General features: G+C 50.9%; 2 protein-coding genes across 2 annotated transcripts in view; one reads left to right on the top strand and one right to left on the bottom strand.

Annotated features, from left to right (window-relative positions):
* Positions 1–10,961, bottom strand: part of LOC140417917 (uncharacterized) — a 177,418-nt gene extending 166,457 nt beyond the window's left edge. Inside the window, exons 1-2 of the mRNA XM_072501349.1 lie at positions 10,827–10,961; positions 628–1,687 (exon numbers count right to left, since the gene is read on the bottom strand). Of these exons, the coding sequence (XP_072357450.1) occupies positions 628–1,677 (1,050 nt within the window). The 5' untranslated portion in view covers positions 1,678–1,687; positions 10,827–10,961. The remainder of the gene's footprint in view (positions 1–627; positions 1,688–10,826) is intronic.
* Positions 10,962–10,978: 17 nt separating this feature from the next.
* On the top strand, positions 10,979–14,292 carry LOC140419777 (uncharacterized). The gene is made up of 2 exons (XM_072503772.1): positions 10,979–11,142; positions 11,441–14,292. The coding sequence occupies exon 2, from the start codon at positions 11,775–11,777 to the stop codon at positions 12,867–12,869; it is 1,095 nt and encodes a 364-aa protein (XP_072359873.1). The 5' UTR covers positions 10,979–11,142; positions 11,441–11,774; the 3' UTR covers positions 12,870–14,292.
* The last annotated feature ends 1,163 nt before the right edge of the window (positions 14,293–15,455 follow it).

The raw sequence follows: 15,455 nt of genomic DNA, 5'->3' as shown, positions 1-15,455 counted from the left end.
TTTTCTTGCTGGGTGTCACGTAGTCCAGATAATGAGGATTGGGGCCCCATCACTGCATCTGTCATAAACACGAATTAAAAAAAAAAAAGACCACTCCACCACCCCCCCTCCTCTCACAACATCTTTCCTTGCAGCATTTTCTCAAGGCTTACCAACACTGCCTTGCCCGCCCAGCTCCCACAACTCTAAGATCAACCCGCCACCCCAGCATTATTCTGGGATCTGTGATGTGTGTGTGTGGATGAGGCTTCAGCTCATCGTCCAATCTGGAGAGATAAAGGCAAAGAATCTCGAGAAAGATGCGAGTTCAGGCCTAAGACAGGCAATGTCAGAGGCAGTTTGTCCCCGGTGGGTTCGTGGGAGGGAGGGAAGCAGCTGATCAGATTGTCTCAACCTTAGTGACGAAGAAGCCCCATGAGGTCCTCACACTTGGAGGTGAGGATGGAGGAGACAGGGGAGAGTCTTTCAAAAGGAACTATCTTGCGTTAGAAATATCAAAAAGACTCCACACGGTGTCTTTAACAGAAAGTTGATTTATTTGACTTTTACTCTTCATACTAACGATACATCAGCAAAAACAGACCCCAATGAACACGGTTCAGCCACAAACGTCCATCACTGTGGTTACTTGTGAACTCGCTGGTGTCTCAGCAAAGTGGATGACTGAGCAAATCCTTTCCCACACTCCGAGCAGGTGAACGGCTTCTCCCCAGTGTGAATTTGCTGGTGTGTCAGCAAGTTGGATGACTGAGTGAATCCCTTCCCACACTCAGAGCAGATGAACAGCCTCTCCCCTGTGTGAAGCCGCCGGTGTTTCAGCAGGGTGGATGACTGAGTGAATCCCTTCCCACACACGGAGCAAATGAACGGCCTCTCCCCGGTGTGAACCCGCTGATGTGTCAGCAGGTGCGATGAACAAGTGAATCCCTTCCCACACTCGGAGCAGGTGAACGGCCTCTCCCCGGTGTGGACTAAATGGTGCGTCAGCAGGTGGGAGGACTGAATGAATCCCTTCCCACAATCGGAGCAACTGAACGGCCTCTCTCCTGTGTGAACCCGCTGATGTACGGTGAGTTCGGTTAATCGCCTGAACGTTGACCCACAGTAAGAGCACCCGAACGGTCTCTCGTCAGTGTGAACACGTTGATGCCGCATCAGGTCCCCAGAACTTTTGTAGCATTTCCCACAGTCTGGGCATTTAAAAGGTCGCTCCCCAGTGTGGACCCGCTGGTGTTTCAGCAGGATGGTTGACCGAGTGAATCCCTTCCCACACACGGAGCAGGTGAATGGTCTCACCCCAGTGTGAGCTCGCTGATGCGTCAGCAAGGTAGAGGAACAAGTGAATCCCTTCCCACAGTTGGGACAGCTGAACGGCCTCTCCCCAGTGTGACTACGTCGATGAATTTCCAGCTCTGATGGGTAATTGAATCCTTTCCCACAGTCCCCACATTTCCATGGATTCTCCCTGGTGTGACTGCACTCGTGTCTCGACAGGTCAGATGATCGACTAAACCCTTGACCAGGCACAGAGCACGTGTACAGTTTCTCGTCACTGCGAACAGTGCTTTTCCCTTCCACGTTCAAAGGCTGATCATCGTCAGGTCCTGATGAATTGAGCCACTCGGTCAGGTCTTGATTTGATCTCTGGTTTGAGTTTCCCACTTCCAAATCCTCCATTTCCAAAATCCTGGAAAATGAATTTAAAACAGGAAAAAGTGACCATCAAAGTTTATGGATTGTCATAGGAAGTGCTACTGGTCCACGAATGGTCTTCAGAGAAGGCGACCCGCCAGACAGTCTGGGCCTACATCTGTGAGTCGCACAATAGCGAGTTCACACTGGGCAAGACGCAGTTCGTCCACTCGCTGTGTGAGGAGTGATTTCATTGATGATCACAACTGCTGATACACCAGCTGGTACACCAGTGAGTGCCGAAGGAATAGGGAGAGGAAATATATACTTTCTGGTGCAGTTCCAAAGGGTGTACAGGGTCAGAGAGTCCTGGGGATTAATATACACAAATCTCTGAAAGTGGGGGGTCATATTAAGACCATAAGACAAAGGAGCAGAATTAGTCCATTCAGCCATTGGATCTGCTCCACCATTCAATCATTCCATTGGGTGATGCTCATTCTTATCCCCATTGTCCTGCCTTCGCCCCATAATCCCTGATCTCCTTATTGATCAAAAACCTATCTATCTCTGTCTTAAAGACACTCGGTGATTTGGCCTCTGCAGCCTTCTGCGGCAAAGAGTTCCACAGGTTCACCACCCTCTGGCAGAAGAAATTCCTCCTCATCTCAGTTTTAAAGGATCATCCTTTCAGTCTGAGGCTATGTCCTCTGGTTCTAGTTTTTCCTACAAGTGGAAACATCCTCTCCACGTCCACTCTATCCAGGCCTCGCAGGATTCTGTAAGTTTCAATAAGATCCCCCCCTCATCTGGGCAGCACGGTGGCGCAGCGGTTAGCTCTGCTGACTCACAGAGCCGAGGACCCGGGTTCGATCCTGGCCTCGGGTCACTGTCCGCGTGGAGTTTGCATATTCTCCCAGTGTTTGTGTGGGAGACCCCCTCAACCCGAAGATGTGCAGCTTAGGTGGATTGGCCTCGCTAAATTGCCCCTTAATTGGGGAAAAAAAAAGAATTGGGATTCTAAATTTTAAAAAAAGATCCCCCCTCATCCTTCTAAACTCCAAGGCCCAGAGTCTTCAATCACTCCTCATACCACAAGCTCTTCATTCCAGGGATAATTCTTGTGAACCTCCTCTAGACCCTTTCCAAGGCCGGAACATCTTTCCTTAGATAGGGGCCCAAAACTGCTCACAATATTCCAAATGGGGTCTGACCAGAGCCTTATGCAGCCTCAGAAGTACATCCCTAGTCTTGTATTCTAACCCTCTCGACATGAAGGCTAACATTGCATTTGCCTTCCTAACTGCCGACTTGACTTAACTTGCACTAGGTCTCCCAAGTCTCTTTGTGCTTCTGATTTCCTCAGCCTTTTCCCATTTAGAAAATAGTCTATGCCTCTATTCTTCCTACCAAAGTGCACAACCTCACATTTTTCCGCATTGTATTCCATCGACCACTTCTTTGCCCACTCTCCTAGCCTGTCCAAGTCCTTCTGCAATCCCCCTGCCTCCTCAATACTACCTGCCCCTCGGCATATCTTTGTATCATCTGCAAACTTAGCAACAGTGCCCTCAGTTCCTTCATCCAGATTGTTAGTGTATATTGTGAAAAGTTGTGGTCCCAACATTGACCTCTGAGGCACACCACCAGTCATTGGCTGAAAAAGACCCCCTTATTCCCACTCTCTGCCTTTTGCCAGTCAGCCAATCCTCTATCCATGCCAGTAGTGTACCCTTAATACCATGGTCTCTTAACTTGTTTAACAGCCTCCTATATGACACCTTGTCAAAGGCATTCTGGAAATCTAAATAGATCACGTCCACTGGTTCTCCTTTGTATAACTTTGTTGTTACATCCATCATTAAGAAAGCAGTTAGTAAAATATGTGGGATCTAAGGATTCATAAATAGAGGTATTGGATACAAAAGCTGGGCAAGTAAAGCTCTGGTTGAATCACAGCGAAAGGATCATGTCTCGTTTTGTTCACCTCATTGCTTTGAAGAGGATGCAGAGCAAATTTACCGGAATGGTTCCACGAGAAAGGGAATTTCGATACAAGGTTGGTTTGGAGAAGCTGAGGCTGTTCTCCTTGGAGCAAAGGAGTTGAGGGGAGATTTGATACGAGTTGTACAATATTTACACAGGTTTAAACCAGGTACACAATGAAAATAATGATTCCATTGGGTGATGCTCACGATTAGGGGACACAAGAGGTACAGGGGACAGGAGTGCCTTTTTAACACAGCAAGAGATAATGCTTAGAACTCACTGCCTGCAAGGATGGTGTAAGTGGTGATGGTGAATGATTTATAAAGGAAATTGGATAGACATTTCAGGGAAATAAATGTCGGAGAAAATAAGGCTGAAGGATTGCTCTCTTCTGGGAGCATTAAGGTAAATAAAAGCAGAAAATGTTGGAACTGGAGGAGGCCTATTAGACTCAAAACATTAACTTCATTTCTTATCGCCAGCCCTGTTAGTTCCAACATTCTCTGTTAACTTGTTCGAAAAAATTTCTGTTTTTATTTCAAATGTCATCATCGACGTAAATGTGTAAATCTGCACATCCTCCAAGACCAACACAGTTTGTGTTTTAAGATGTGGTGCCCAGACTTCCGGGTTGCGGCGATGCGGAGCTAAGCCGCGCGATTCGGCAGCTCCCGCGAAAACGGACTTTTGGGCCCGCTAACAGAGCCCCAACGGCACTTTAAAAAAAACCCAACCCGTGGGGAAGGAAGGAGAGAGGTCCCCTACAAACCTGCATGGATCGGACCCGCAGCGAAACGGCGAAAAAAGCGGCTCTGGAGCAGCGGGAGAAGAAAGAAGAAAGAGAAAAAAACAAAATGGCGGCGCCCACGGACAGAGAGGAGATGAAAGAGTTCATCAAGTGCTGCTTCGAGGAGCTGCGTAAGGAGATGGTGGCGCCTATACTGGCAATGGTTGAAAGACTTGGAGCAACCCAGAAACCCAAGAGGAGAAGATCCAGGAGATCAAGGAAAAAGTGAGTGAGAACGGAGACGAGCTCGTGGGCCTGGCGGAGAGAGTGGAGCGGCACGAGGCGCTACACAGGACGTGGGCGGGAAGACTCGAAGACCTGGAGAACAGATCAAGGAGAAACAACTTGAGGATCCTGGGTCTCCCAGAAGGAGTGGAGGGGGCCGATGCCGCGGCATATGCGGGCACAATGATCGGGACGCTGATGGGTGCGGAGGCCCCTCCCCGGGATTGCTGGAGCTGGATGGGGCGCACCGAGTGCTAGCGAGGAAGCCCAAGGCAAAAGAGCCGCCAAGGGCGATGGTGGTGAGATTTCACCGGTTTACGGACAGAGAGAGGGTCCTGAAATGGGCCAAGAAGGAACGGAGCAGCAAGTGGGACAATGCGGAGATCAGAATATACCCGGACTGGAGCGCGGAGGTCGCTAAGCGGAGAGCGGGCTTCAACCGGGCCAAAGCGGTGCTGCACCGGAAAGGGGTGAAATTTGGAATGCTGCAGCCAGCGCGACTGTGGGTTACACATAATGGCCAACACCACTACTTCGAAACGCCCGAAGAGGCGTGGACCTTTATACTAGCTGAAAAATTGGACTCTAATTGAGGGTATGTGTGGGAGGGGGGTGTTTGAGGGTTGAAGTATGATGTTTGTTGTACATAGGGGGTCAACCACGCGCAGGAAAGGATATATGGGCTGGGGGAGAGGGACAAGGCCACGACAGGAGCTGCACCATGGGGGGGCGGGGCAAGCTTTGGAAAGCGCGGGGTTGTCTTTCCCGCGTGCGGCAAGAAAGGCGGGAAGGGGAACAAAGGAATGTACATTGATTGGGAGATTCCCACACGGGGGGGTCAAAGGGATGGCGGGGGAAGCCGGGATCAGCAGGTGTCAGCTGACTTACGGGAGGGATATGGGGGGGAGCAAAAAAGCTAGACGGGGATCTAGCGGGGGGGGGGGGGGGGGGAGGAGGGAGGGGGGGAGAGGAGGGAGGGGGGGAGAGGAGGGAGGGGGGGAGAGGAGGGAGGGGGGGGAGAGGAGGGAGGGGGGGGAGAGGAGGGAGGGGGGGGAGAGGAGGGAGGGGGGGGAGAGGAGGGAGGGGGGGAGAGGAGGGAGGGGGGGAGAGGAGGGAGGGGGGGAGAGGAGGGAGGGGGGGAGAGGAGGGAGGGGGGGAGAGGAGGGAGGGGGGGAGAGGAGGGAGGGGGGGAGAGGAGGGAGGGGGAGAGGAGGGAGGGGGGGGAGAGGAGGGGGGGGAGAGGAGGGAGGGGGAGAGGAGGGAGGGGGGGGGAGAGGAGGGAGGGGGGGGGAGAGGAGGGAGGGGGGGGGAGAGGAGGGAGGGGGGGGAGAGGAGGGAGGGGGGGGGAGAGGAGGGAGGGGGGGAGAGAGGAGGGAGGGGGGGGGAGAGGAGGGAGGGGGGGAGAGGAGGGAGGGGGGGAGAGAGGAGGGAGGGAGGGGGAGAGGAGGGAGGGGGGGGAGAGGAGGGAGGGGGGGGAGAGGAGGGAGGGGGGGGAGAGGAGGGAGGGGGGGGAGAGGAGGGAGGGGGGGAGAGGAGGGAGGGGGGGAGAGGAGGGAGGGGGGGAGAGGAGGGAGGGGGGGAGAGGAGGGAGGGGGGGAGAGGAGGGAGGGGGGGAGAGGAGGGAGGGGGGGAGAGGAGGGAGGGGGGAGAGGAGGGGGGGAAGGGTTGCTGCTGCACTGGCCGAAAGAGAACGGGACACAGAAGAGGTGGCTGGGACGGGGGTCCCCCGGCTGGGGGACTGGAGAGTGAGGGAGACGCGGACAAGGGACTGGCCCAGAAAAGGAGATGGCTAGTCGAGCATGTGTCATTTGAGGCCAAGACTATCGTAGTGGACAATGGAGGTCGATACGTGATGGTGAGCGGTAAGTTACAGGGGACGTGGGTGGTGTTGGTAAATGTACACGCCCCGAACTGGGATGATGCGGGATTTATGAAGCACATGTTGGGGCGCATTCCGGACCTGGAGGTAGGAGGACTAATAATGGGAGGGGATTTCAACACGGTGCTGGACCCAGCACTGGACCGCTCCAGATCAAGGACGGGAAGGAGGCTGGCGGCGGCCAAGGAACTTAGGGGGTTTATGGATCAGATGGGGGGAGTGGACCCATGGAGGTTTGCAAGACCGCAGGCCAGGGAATTTTCTTTTTTCTCCCACGTGCATAAGGCTTACTCCCGGTTAGATTTCTTTGTTCTGGGCAGGGCGCTCATCCCGAGAGTGGAGGGGACGGAGTATTCGGCCATAGCCGTTTTGGACCATGCCCCGCACTGGGTGGAACTGAAGCTGGGAGAGGAGAGGGACCAACGCCCGCTGTGGCGGCTGGATGTGGGACTGCTGGCGGACGAGGTGGTGTGTGGGAAAGTGAGGGGGCGTATCGAAAGGTACTTGGAGGCCAACGACAACGGGGAGGTGCGAGTGGGGGTGGTATGGGAGGCGTTGAAGGAGGTGATCAGGGGAGAGCTGATCTCCATCAGGACTCATAGGGAGAAGACAGAGGGAATGGAATGGGAGAGGTTAGTGGGGGAGATCTTGCGAGTGGACAGGAGGTACGCAGAGACCCCGGAGGAAAGATTACTTGGGGAAAGGCGACGGCTCCAGACGGAGTTTGACCTGCTGACCACGGGCAAGGCGGAGGCACAGTGGAGGAAGGCGCAAGGGGTGACTTACGAGTACGGGGAAAAGGCTAGTCGGATGCTGGCGCACCAGCTCCGTAAGAGGGCGGCAGCGAGGGAAATAGGGGGAATCAAAGATGGAAGGGGAGCCACGGTTCGAAGTGCAACGAAAATAAATAAGATATTCAAGGACTTCTATGAAGAGCTGTACAGATCCCAGCCCCCAGGTGGGGAAGGGGGGATGAGGCGATTCCTGGACCAGCTGGGGTTCCCGAGGGTGGAGGAGCAGGAGGCGGTTGGTTTGGGGGCACCAATTGGGTTGGAGGAGTTGAGTAAGGGTTTGGGGAGCATGCAGGCGGGGAAGGCCCCGGGGCCGGACGGGTTCCCGGTGGAGTTCTATAGAAAATATGTGGACCTGCTGGCCCCGCTACTAGTGAGGACCTTCAACGAGGCAAGAGAGGAGGGAACCCTGCCCCAGACAATGTTGGAGGCGACAATCTCCTTGATTCTAAAGCGAGACAAGGATCCACTGCAATGTGGATCGTACAGGCCGATTTTGCTCCTCAATGTGGATGCTAAGCTATTGGCGAAGGTACTGGCCACTAGGATTGAGGACTGTGTCCCGGGGGTGATTCACGAGGACCAAACGGGATTCGTAAAGGGCAGGCAGTTAAATACCAACGTGCGGCGGCTCTTAAACGTGATAATGATGACATCGGAGGAGGGAGAGGCGGAGATAGTGGCGGAGATAGTGGCAGCTATGGACGCGGAAAAAGCCTTTGACTGAGTAGAGTGGGAGTACCTCTCTAGGTATTGCGCAGGTTTGGGTTCGGGGGAGGGTTTATTAGATGGGTTAAGCTCCTTTACAGCGCCCCGGTGGCGAGCGTAGTGACGAACCGGCGGAGGTCGGAGTACTTTCGGCTGTACCGAGGGACGAGGCAGGGGTGCCCCCTGTCCCCCCTGTTGTTTGCATTGGCGATCGGGCCCTTGGCCATATCACTTAGGGAGTCTCAGAAATGGAGGGGGATAGTCCGCGGGGAGAGGAGCATCGGGTATCGCTATATGCAGATGACCTGCTGCTATACGTGGCGGACCCAATGGAGGGGATGGTGGAGGTCATGCAAACTCTGAAGGAGTTTGGAGAGTTCTCGGGCTACAAGCTTAATGTAGAGAAGAGTGAGCTTTTTGTATTACAGGCAGGGGACCAAGAACGAGGGATAGGGGACCTACCGCTGAGGAGGGCGGAGAGGAGTTTTCGGTATCTGGGGATCCAGATAGCCAGAGGTTGGGGGGCCCTACATAAACTGAATTTGACGAGGGTGGTGGAGCAAATGGAGGAGGATTTTAAAAGATGGGACATGCTCCCGCTCTCGTTGGCGGGTAGGGTGCAGTCGGTCAAAATGGTGGTCCTTCCGAGGTTTTTGTTTGTGTTTCAGTGCCTCCCCATCGTGATCACCAAGGGCTTTTTTAAGAGAGTAGGTAGGAGTATTATGGGGTATGTTTGGGCAAATAAGACCCCGAGGGTTAGGAGAGGGTTCTTGGAACGCAACAGGGACCGAGGAGGGTTGGCTTTGCCAAACCTAGGGAGTTACTACTGGGCAGCAAACGTGGCGATGATCCGCAAGTGGGTCATAGAGGGAGAAGGGGGCGGCATGGAAGAGGATGGAGATGGCGTCCTGTAAAGGAACGAGCCTGGGGGCGTTGGTAACGGCACCGCTGCCGCTCTCGCCGACAAAATACACCACAAGCCCGGTGGTGGCGGCAACACTAAGGATCTGGGGCCAGTGGAGAAGGCACAGGGGTGCAATGGAAGCATCGGTGTGGTCCCCGATCAGGGGTAACCACCGGTTTGTCCCGGGGAAGATGGACGGGGGGTTCCAAGGCTGGCATCGGGCAGAGATAAGAAGAATGGGGGACCTGTTCATTGACGGGATATTTGCGAGCCTAGGGGCACTGGAGGAGAAATTTGAGTTACCCCTGGGAAATGCATTTAGATATATGCAGGTGAGGGCTTTTGTGAGGCGACAGGTGAGGGAATTTCCGTTGCTCCCGGCACAAGAAGTTCAAGATAGCGTGATCTCGGGGGTTTGGGTCAGGGAGGGCAAGGTGTCGGAAATATACCAAGAGATGAAAGAAGAGGGGGAAGCGCTAGTAGAAGAATTGAAAGGTAAATGGGAGGAGCTGGGGGAGGAGATTGAGGAAGGGCTATGGGCCGATGCCCTGGGTAGGGTTAATACCTCCTCCTCGTGTGCCAGGCTCAGTCTGATACAATTTAAGGTGGTTCACAGAGTGCATTTGATGAGGGCGAGGTTGAGTAGGTTCTTTGGGGTAGAGGATAGATGTGAAAGATGTTCAGGGAGCCCGGCGAACCATGTCCATATGTTTTGGTCATGCCCGGCATTGGAGGGGTTCTGGAGAGGAGTGGCGGGAGTAATATCCCAGGTGGTGAAAGTCCGGTTCAAGCCAAGCTGGGGGCTAGCAATATTTGGAGTAGTGGATGGCATGGAGGGTGGGGGGAAACAGTACGTGCGGCCAAGAGCCAGTGTATAAAGCTATGTAAATATACCATCTTGCCATGTATATATCTTGCTCAGGGAGATTTTGCGTTATTTTGTTACGGGGGGGGGGGGGGGTTACTGTTTGTAAGGGGAAAAATTGTGTTGTTAAAAAACCTTAATAAAAAATATTTTTTTAAAAAAGATGTGGTGCCCAGAACTGAATCCGGTTCTCCAGATGTGCTTTTTTTCCAGTCACATTTCTATCTTTGGATTTGTTTATTGTCACATGTACCGAGGTAGTGAAAAGTATTTTCTGCATGCAGCTCAAACAGATCATTTAGTACATGAAAAGAACAGAAAATCCGTAATAGTGCAACACAAGATACACAATGTAAATACCTAGATACCGGCACCTGACATCTTTTCTCCCACACACACAAGTAAACCTTTTGCCTTCCATAATCAAAGGCACAGTAAGAAGTCTTACAACACCAGGTTAAAGCCCAACAGGTTTGTTGGGAATCACTAGCTTTCGGAGGGCAGCTCCTTCATCAGGTGAGTCACTCCCCTACGCCCTCTTTCACTCACCCGATGAAGGAGCTGCCCTCCAAAAGCTAGTGATTCCAAATAAACTTGTTGGACTTTAACCTGGTGTTGTCAAGACTTCTTACTGTGCCCACTGGCATCTCCACATCATAATCAAAGGCCAATGATCTTCAGATCCTGATGAAACGTGTGACTCTGTCTGACCTTGATGTGATATTTAGTTTGAGTTTGCTGTGTGTAAATCCTCCCATTCTAACCCCCTATAAAAGGAGCTTCCAGAATCCATCACTGTCGATCCAGGCCAGAAATGCACAACATTCTCTCAGCCTATGACAGGGAGAGCGCAAATGCGCATGCGCCTGCTGCAACCTCCTGCGATCAAGATGGCGGCCGATAACCGGGGTTTGTCATCAAAAACCCCGCAGCTGCTCTTGGAGAAAGCAGGTTTTTTTATTGGGGTCTGAAAGTCCACATAAGTTATTTACAAATCTTCCCAGTTCAACAGCTCAATTCTTCACCTGCCCGGGGATATCTCTTACCGCCCCGCAGATTGAACACCAGCTCCTGCGTCCGATTCTGGCACCGACACTGCGCATGCTCGTCACAACGCCATCTACGCCTGCGCGGGGGGGGTACTCCTGTTGCTCCGCCCCCTCATTCATTCCGATTGGTTGGAGGACCAGCCGCTCCCGCTCGGTCCTCCAGTCCCGCCCGTTCATTCACTCCGATTGGTTGGAGGACCAGCCGCTCCAGCTCGGTCCTCCAGCCCCGCCCTCTTTCCTGGTCCGGAATCTCGATCTCCCGCTTCCGGCTTCACCCTGGACCAACTTCAGCCAAAGGCCCAACTGGGAAAAGGTGAATGTTTCTGGACATTAAAATCATTAAAGATAAATTGTTGTTGTGAATTGTATTTGTTAGAAATGAGAGTTAAAGTGTGGGCTTGAGCCACAGTCTAAGTCACCAGTTTAAGGACAGGAGAGAGAATCTGGAGAGAAAAGAATCTGCAGGAGACTGAGTCTGGAACAATGAGGAGAGAGGGAGAGGAATAGGACAGAGATTCATAGATTTGGGGGAATGTAACATATAAACTAGAATCTGTTCTGAATTTATATCCTGTATTTACACTGATAACTTCTGTAAACGCCTCTTACAGGGAGTTAGAAGAAACAAAGGTCCAGATGGGAAAGTCAGAGCAGTCATCATGTCAAAATCTGACAGTCACTCGATTCATCAGGAACTGAATATCATCGGCCTTTGTCTGTTCTGTCTGGGAAAAGATTCCAAACATCAGTGTGTCTGGAAAAGCACCGATATACACACACACCTGAGTGAGAGTGATCCAGTGAACTGACTGTGGAAAGAGCTTCAACCAGTTGCACAGTTTGAAAATACATCACACCATTCACAGCGGGGAGGAACCGTACACGTGTCCTGTGCGCGGGCAAGGCTTCAACTGGTCATCCAAACTGGAGAGACACAACTGTATCATGGAGAAACCGTGGACATATGGGGAATGTGGGATGGGATTAATTTTCCCATTCGAGTTGGATAATGATCAATGCAATGACACTGGGGAGAGACCTTTCACTTTCTCCCTCTGTGGAGATGGTTTTCCTAAGTTATCAAGTCTGTCGACACACCAGCATGTTCACACTGGGGAGAGGCCATTCAGATGCTTCATGTGTGGGAAGGAATTTGCTTACTCGTCTGATCTTCTGGCACATGAGGAAGTCCACACTGGGGAGAGGCCATTCACCTGCTCTGTGTGTGGGAAAGGATTCACTCAGTCATCTCAGCTCACTGAACATCAACTTGTACACAGTGATCAGAGACCTTTTAAATGTTCCGACTGTGAGAAGAGCTTTAAAAGCAGTAAGTATCTGCGAATACACCAGCGACTTCACACTGGGGAGAAACTGTTCACCTGCTCCGAGTGTGGGAAAGGTTTCATTCAGTCATCTGATCTACTTACACACAAGCGTGTTCACACTGGGGAGAGGCCATTCACCTGCTCCAACTGTGGAAAAGGGTTCACTCTGTCACACCACCTCCTGACACACCAACGAGTTCACACTGGGGAGAGGCCGTACACCTGCTCCGTGTGTGGGAAGGGATTCACTCAGTCATCCCATCTGCTGACACACCAGCGAGGTCACACTGGGGAGAGACCATTCACCTGCTCTGAATGTGGGAAGGGATTCATTCAGTCATACCAACTTCTGATGCACCAGCGGGTTCACACTGGGGAGAGACCATTCACCTGCTCCGTGTGTGCAAAAGGATTCACTCAGTCATCTGACCTACTGGTTCACCAGCGCGTTCACACTGGGGAGAGGCCATTCACCTGCTTTGTGTGTGGGAAGAGATTCACTCAGTCATCTCACCTGCTGAAACACCAACAGGTTCACACTGGGGAGAGGCCGTTCATGTGTTCTACATGTGGGAAGGGATTCACTCAGTCATCCCACCTGCTGAGACACCAGCGGGTTCACACTGGGGAGAGGCCGTTCATGTGCTCAGTGTGTGGAAAGGGATTCTCGCAGTCATCTCACTTACTGACACACCAGCGAGTTCACAAATGAGTTGTATTGCTGCTGCAAGTCATATCCAGGACTGAACTTGTAGGTGAATCCCGAAGTGTGTAAGAAATGCAGCCCAGCCACTCTCTTCCATGGCTCAGAGCTCCTAGACACGGAGCAGAAAGCTCCTTTACAACTGTGTTTAGAGTCAGGAAGAACAATGGTGAATTCTGAAATGTCAGAATCATAGAATTTACAGTGCAGAGGGAGGCCATTTGGCCCATCGAGTCTGCACCAGCCCTTAGGAAAGAGCACCCCACTTAAGCCCACGTCTCTACCCTATCACAGTAACCCCATTTGGACACTAAGGGTATCTATCATCTCCAATCCACCTAACCTGCACATCTTTGGACTGTGGGAGGAAACCCACGCAGACACGGGGAGAACGTGCAGACTTTGCACAGACGGTGACCCAAGCCAGGAATCGAACCTGGGACCCTGAAGCTGTGAAGCAGCTGTGTTAACCACTGTGCTGTCAAATCAGAGATTGGTGTAAAATTGGGATCTGTTCCTGACTGAAAGGGAAAACAGCAGGTTTAAGTTTCCAATCTGACAACAGTACAAAGATTTAAAATGTTTTGTGACATTCCTGAGTCTACCAATGTAAGGCAATATCATCAAGTTACATATGGAACATTTAACCATCTTCATCCTCCTATTGACTTCAATGTGTTTCAAATGTTGATAAGTTCCAGCTGTCAGTTTGCAAGATATTTACAGATGATTTGAGGGTTTCTTACAGTTGGGATCTTTCTGTTCTATCCATTCGAGGTGTTTGATAACAGACTTTCTCCTGTGAATATCCAGCTGGAGTTTTGGGCCCTGATGTGTTTCCTTGTTCATCTTGTTGACTCTAAACATTGAATCTTGTGGTTTCAGCCACCAGATAATCAAACTCCCAACAACACTTGCCTTTTACTGACTTTATTAACAGCTCTGCAATAATACAGACAGAGTCATTCCTTACATGGTCCGGTCCTGGATTGGCCATGATAAATTACTCTTAGTGACCAAAAAGGTTAGGAGGGGTTATTGGGTTATGGGGATAGGGTGGACGTGAGGGCTCAAGTGGGTCGGTGCAGACTCGATGGGCCGAATGGCCTCCTTCTGCACTGTATGTTCTATGTTCAATGAAATTCTTAAATTATGAGATTTTTATGTATTTCAGAGCCTGTAATACAGGAGTGGTCTATTGGGCTGTAATTGTAATAGAATTGTGATTCAATATTCCTTCTTTTAATATCTTGTCCACAACTTCCCTGTTACCTGGTGGATTTGTTTATTGTTGTTACAGGATTTACATTTTAGCTTGATTCCTTACGTTATTGTTGAATTTTATGATTTTTTTAATGTACGTTACACTACAATTCAGCCTTTGGGATGTGAACAAGCCTCTTGAATAAAATTCCATTGTATTTAAAAAGTAGTTACCCGATCGGGAGAACAGAGATAATAGTGGATTCAGAGCTCCCTTCTCCTCAGACCATAAGACGTAGGAGCAGAAGTAGACCATTCAGCCCATCGAGTCTGCTCCGCCCATTCAGTGAGATTGTGACTGATCTGATGTGATAATCCTCAACTCCACTTCCCCGCCTTATCCCCATACACCCTTGATTCCCTCACTGATTAAAAATCTGTTTGTTCCGGCCTTGAACATACTTAACGGCCCAGCCTTTACAGCTCTCTGCGGGAAAGAATTCCACACATTCACCACCCTCCGAGAGGGGCAATTCCTCCTCATCTCTGTCTGAAATGGGGCGGCCCTCTTACTCTGAGATTCTGCCCTCTGGTCCTAGACTCTCCCACAAGAGGAAACATCCTCTCAGCATCTACCCTGTCGAATCCTACCTGCCTCAATAAGGTCACCTCTCATTCTTCTAAATTCCATAGAACAACACTGTACAGAGTATTCCAGATGTGGTCTAACTAGTGCCTTGCACAGTTTTCTGAGGACTTCCCTATTTTTAAACTCCATTCCCTTTGAAATAAAGGCCAACATCCCATTTTCCTTCCTGATCACCTGCTGAACCGACATGCTAGCTTTTTGTAAGTTATGCACGAGGGCCCCCAAATCTCTCTGAGATGCAGCTTTCTGCAGTCTTTCTCCATTTAAATAATATTCAGCTGATTTATTCTTCCTACCAAAGTGCATAACTTCACATTTTCCTATTTATATACCATCTGCCAGGTTTTTGACCACTCACCTAACCTGTGTATATATGGACTATTTTTGTCATCCTCACCACTTGCCTTCCAACCTGTGTCATCCGCAAACTTGGCAATGGTGCACTCACTTCCCTTGTCTTATCCCAACTCTCTCTTATAACTGTCTGTCTTCTATCAGTTAGCCAATCCTCTATCCATGCTAATATGCAACCCCGAACACCATGTTCTCTTATCTTATGCAGTAGCCTTTTGTTTGGTACCTTATCAAACACTTTTTAGAAATCGAAGTATATTAAGTTTGCTGATTCCCCTTCATCTATCCTGCTCTGATCTAACAAGATGCAGCTACACTGGAGATATTTACATTTAACTTGTTCACTACATTTGTAATCTGCCCCTGTTCAGCCCATAACCACAAGGTTA

The sequence above is a fragment of the Scyliorhinus torazame genome, chromosome 5 (assembly GCF_047496885.1).
Source record: "Scyliorhinus torazame isolate Kashiwa2021f chromosome 5, sScyTor2.1, whole genome shotgun sequence".
NCBI classification, from domain to species: domain Eukaryota; kingdom Metazoa; phylum Chordata; class Chondrichthyes; order Carcharhiniformes; family Scyliorhinidae; genus Scyliorhinus; species Scyliorhinus torazame.
This window is presented reverse-complemented; position numbering and strand designations above follow the sequence as displayed.

Coding starts and splice junctions, on each gene's coding strand:
- LOC140419777 (XM_072503772.1), top strand. CDS start 11,775: ATGGAGAAACCGTGGACATATGGGGAATGTGGGATGGGATTAATTTTC.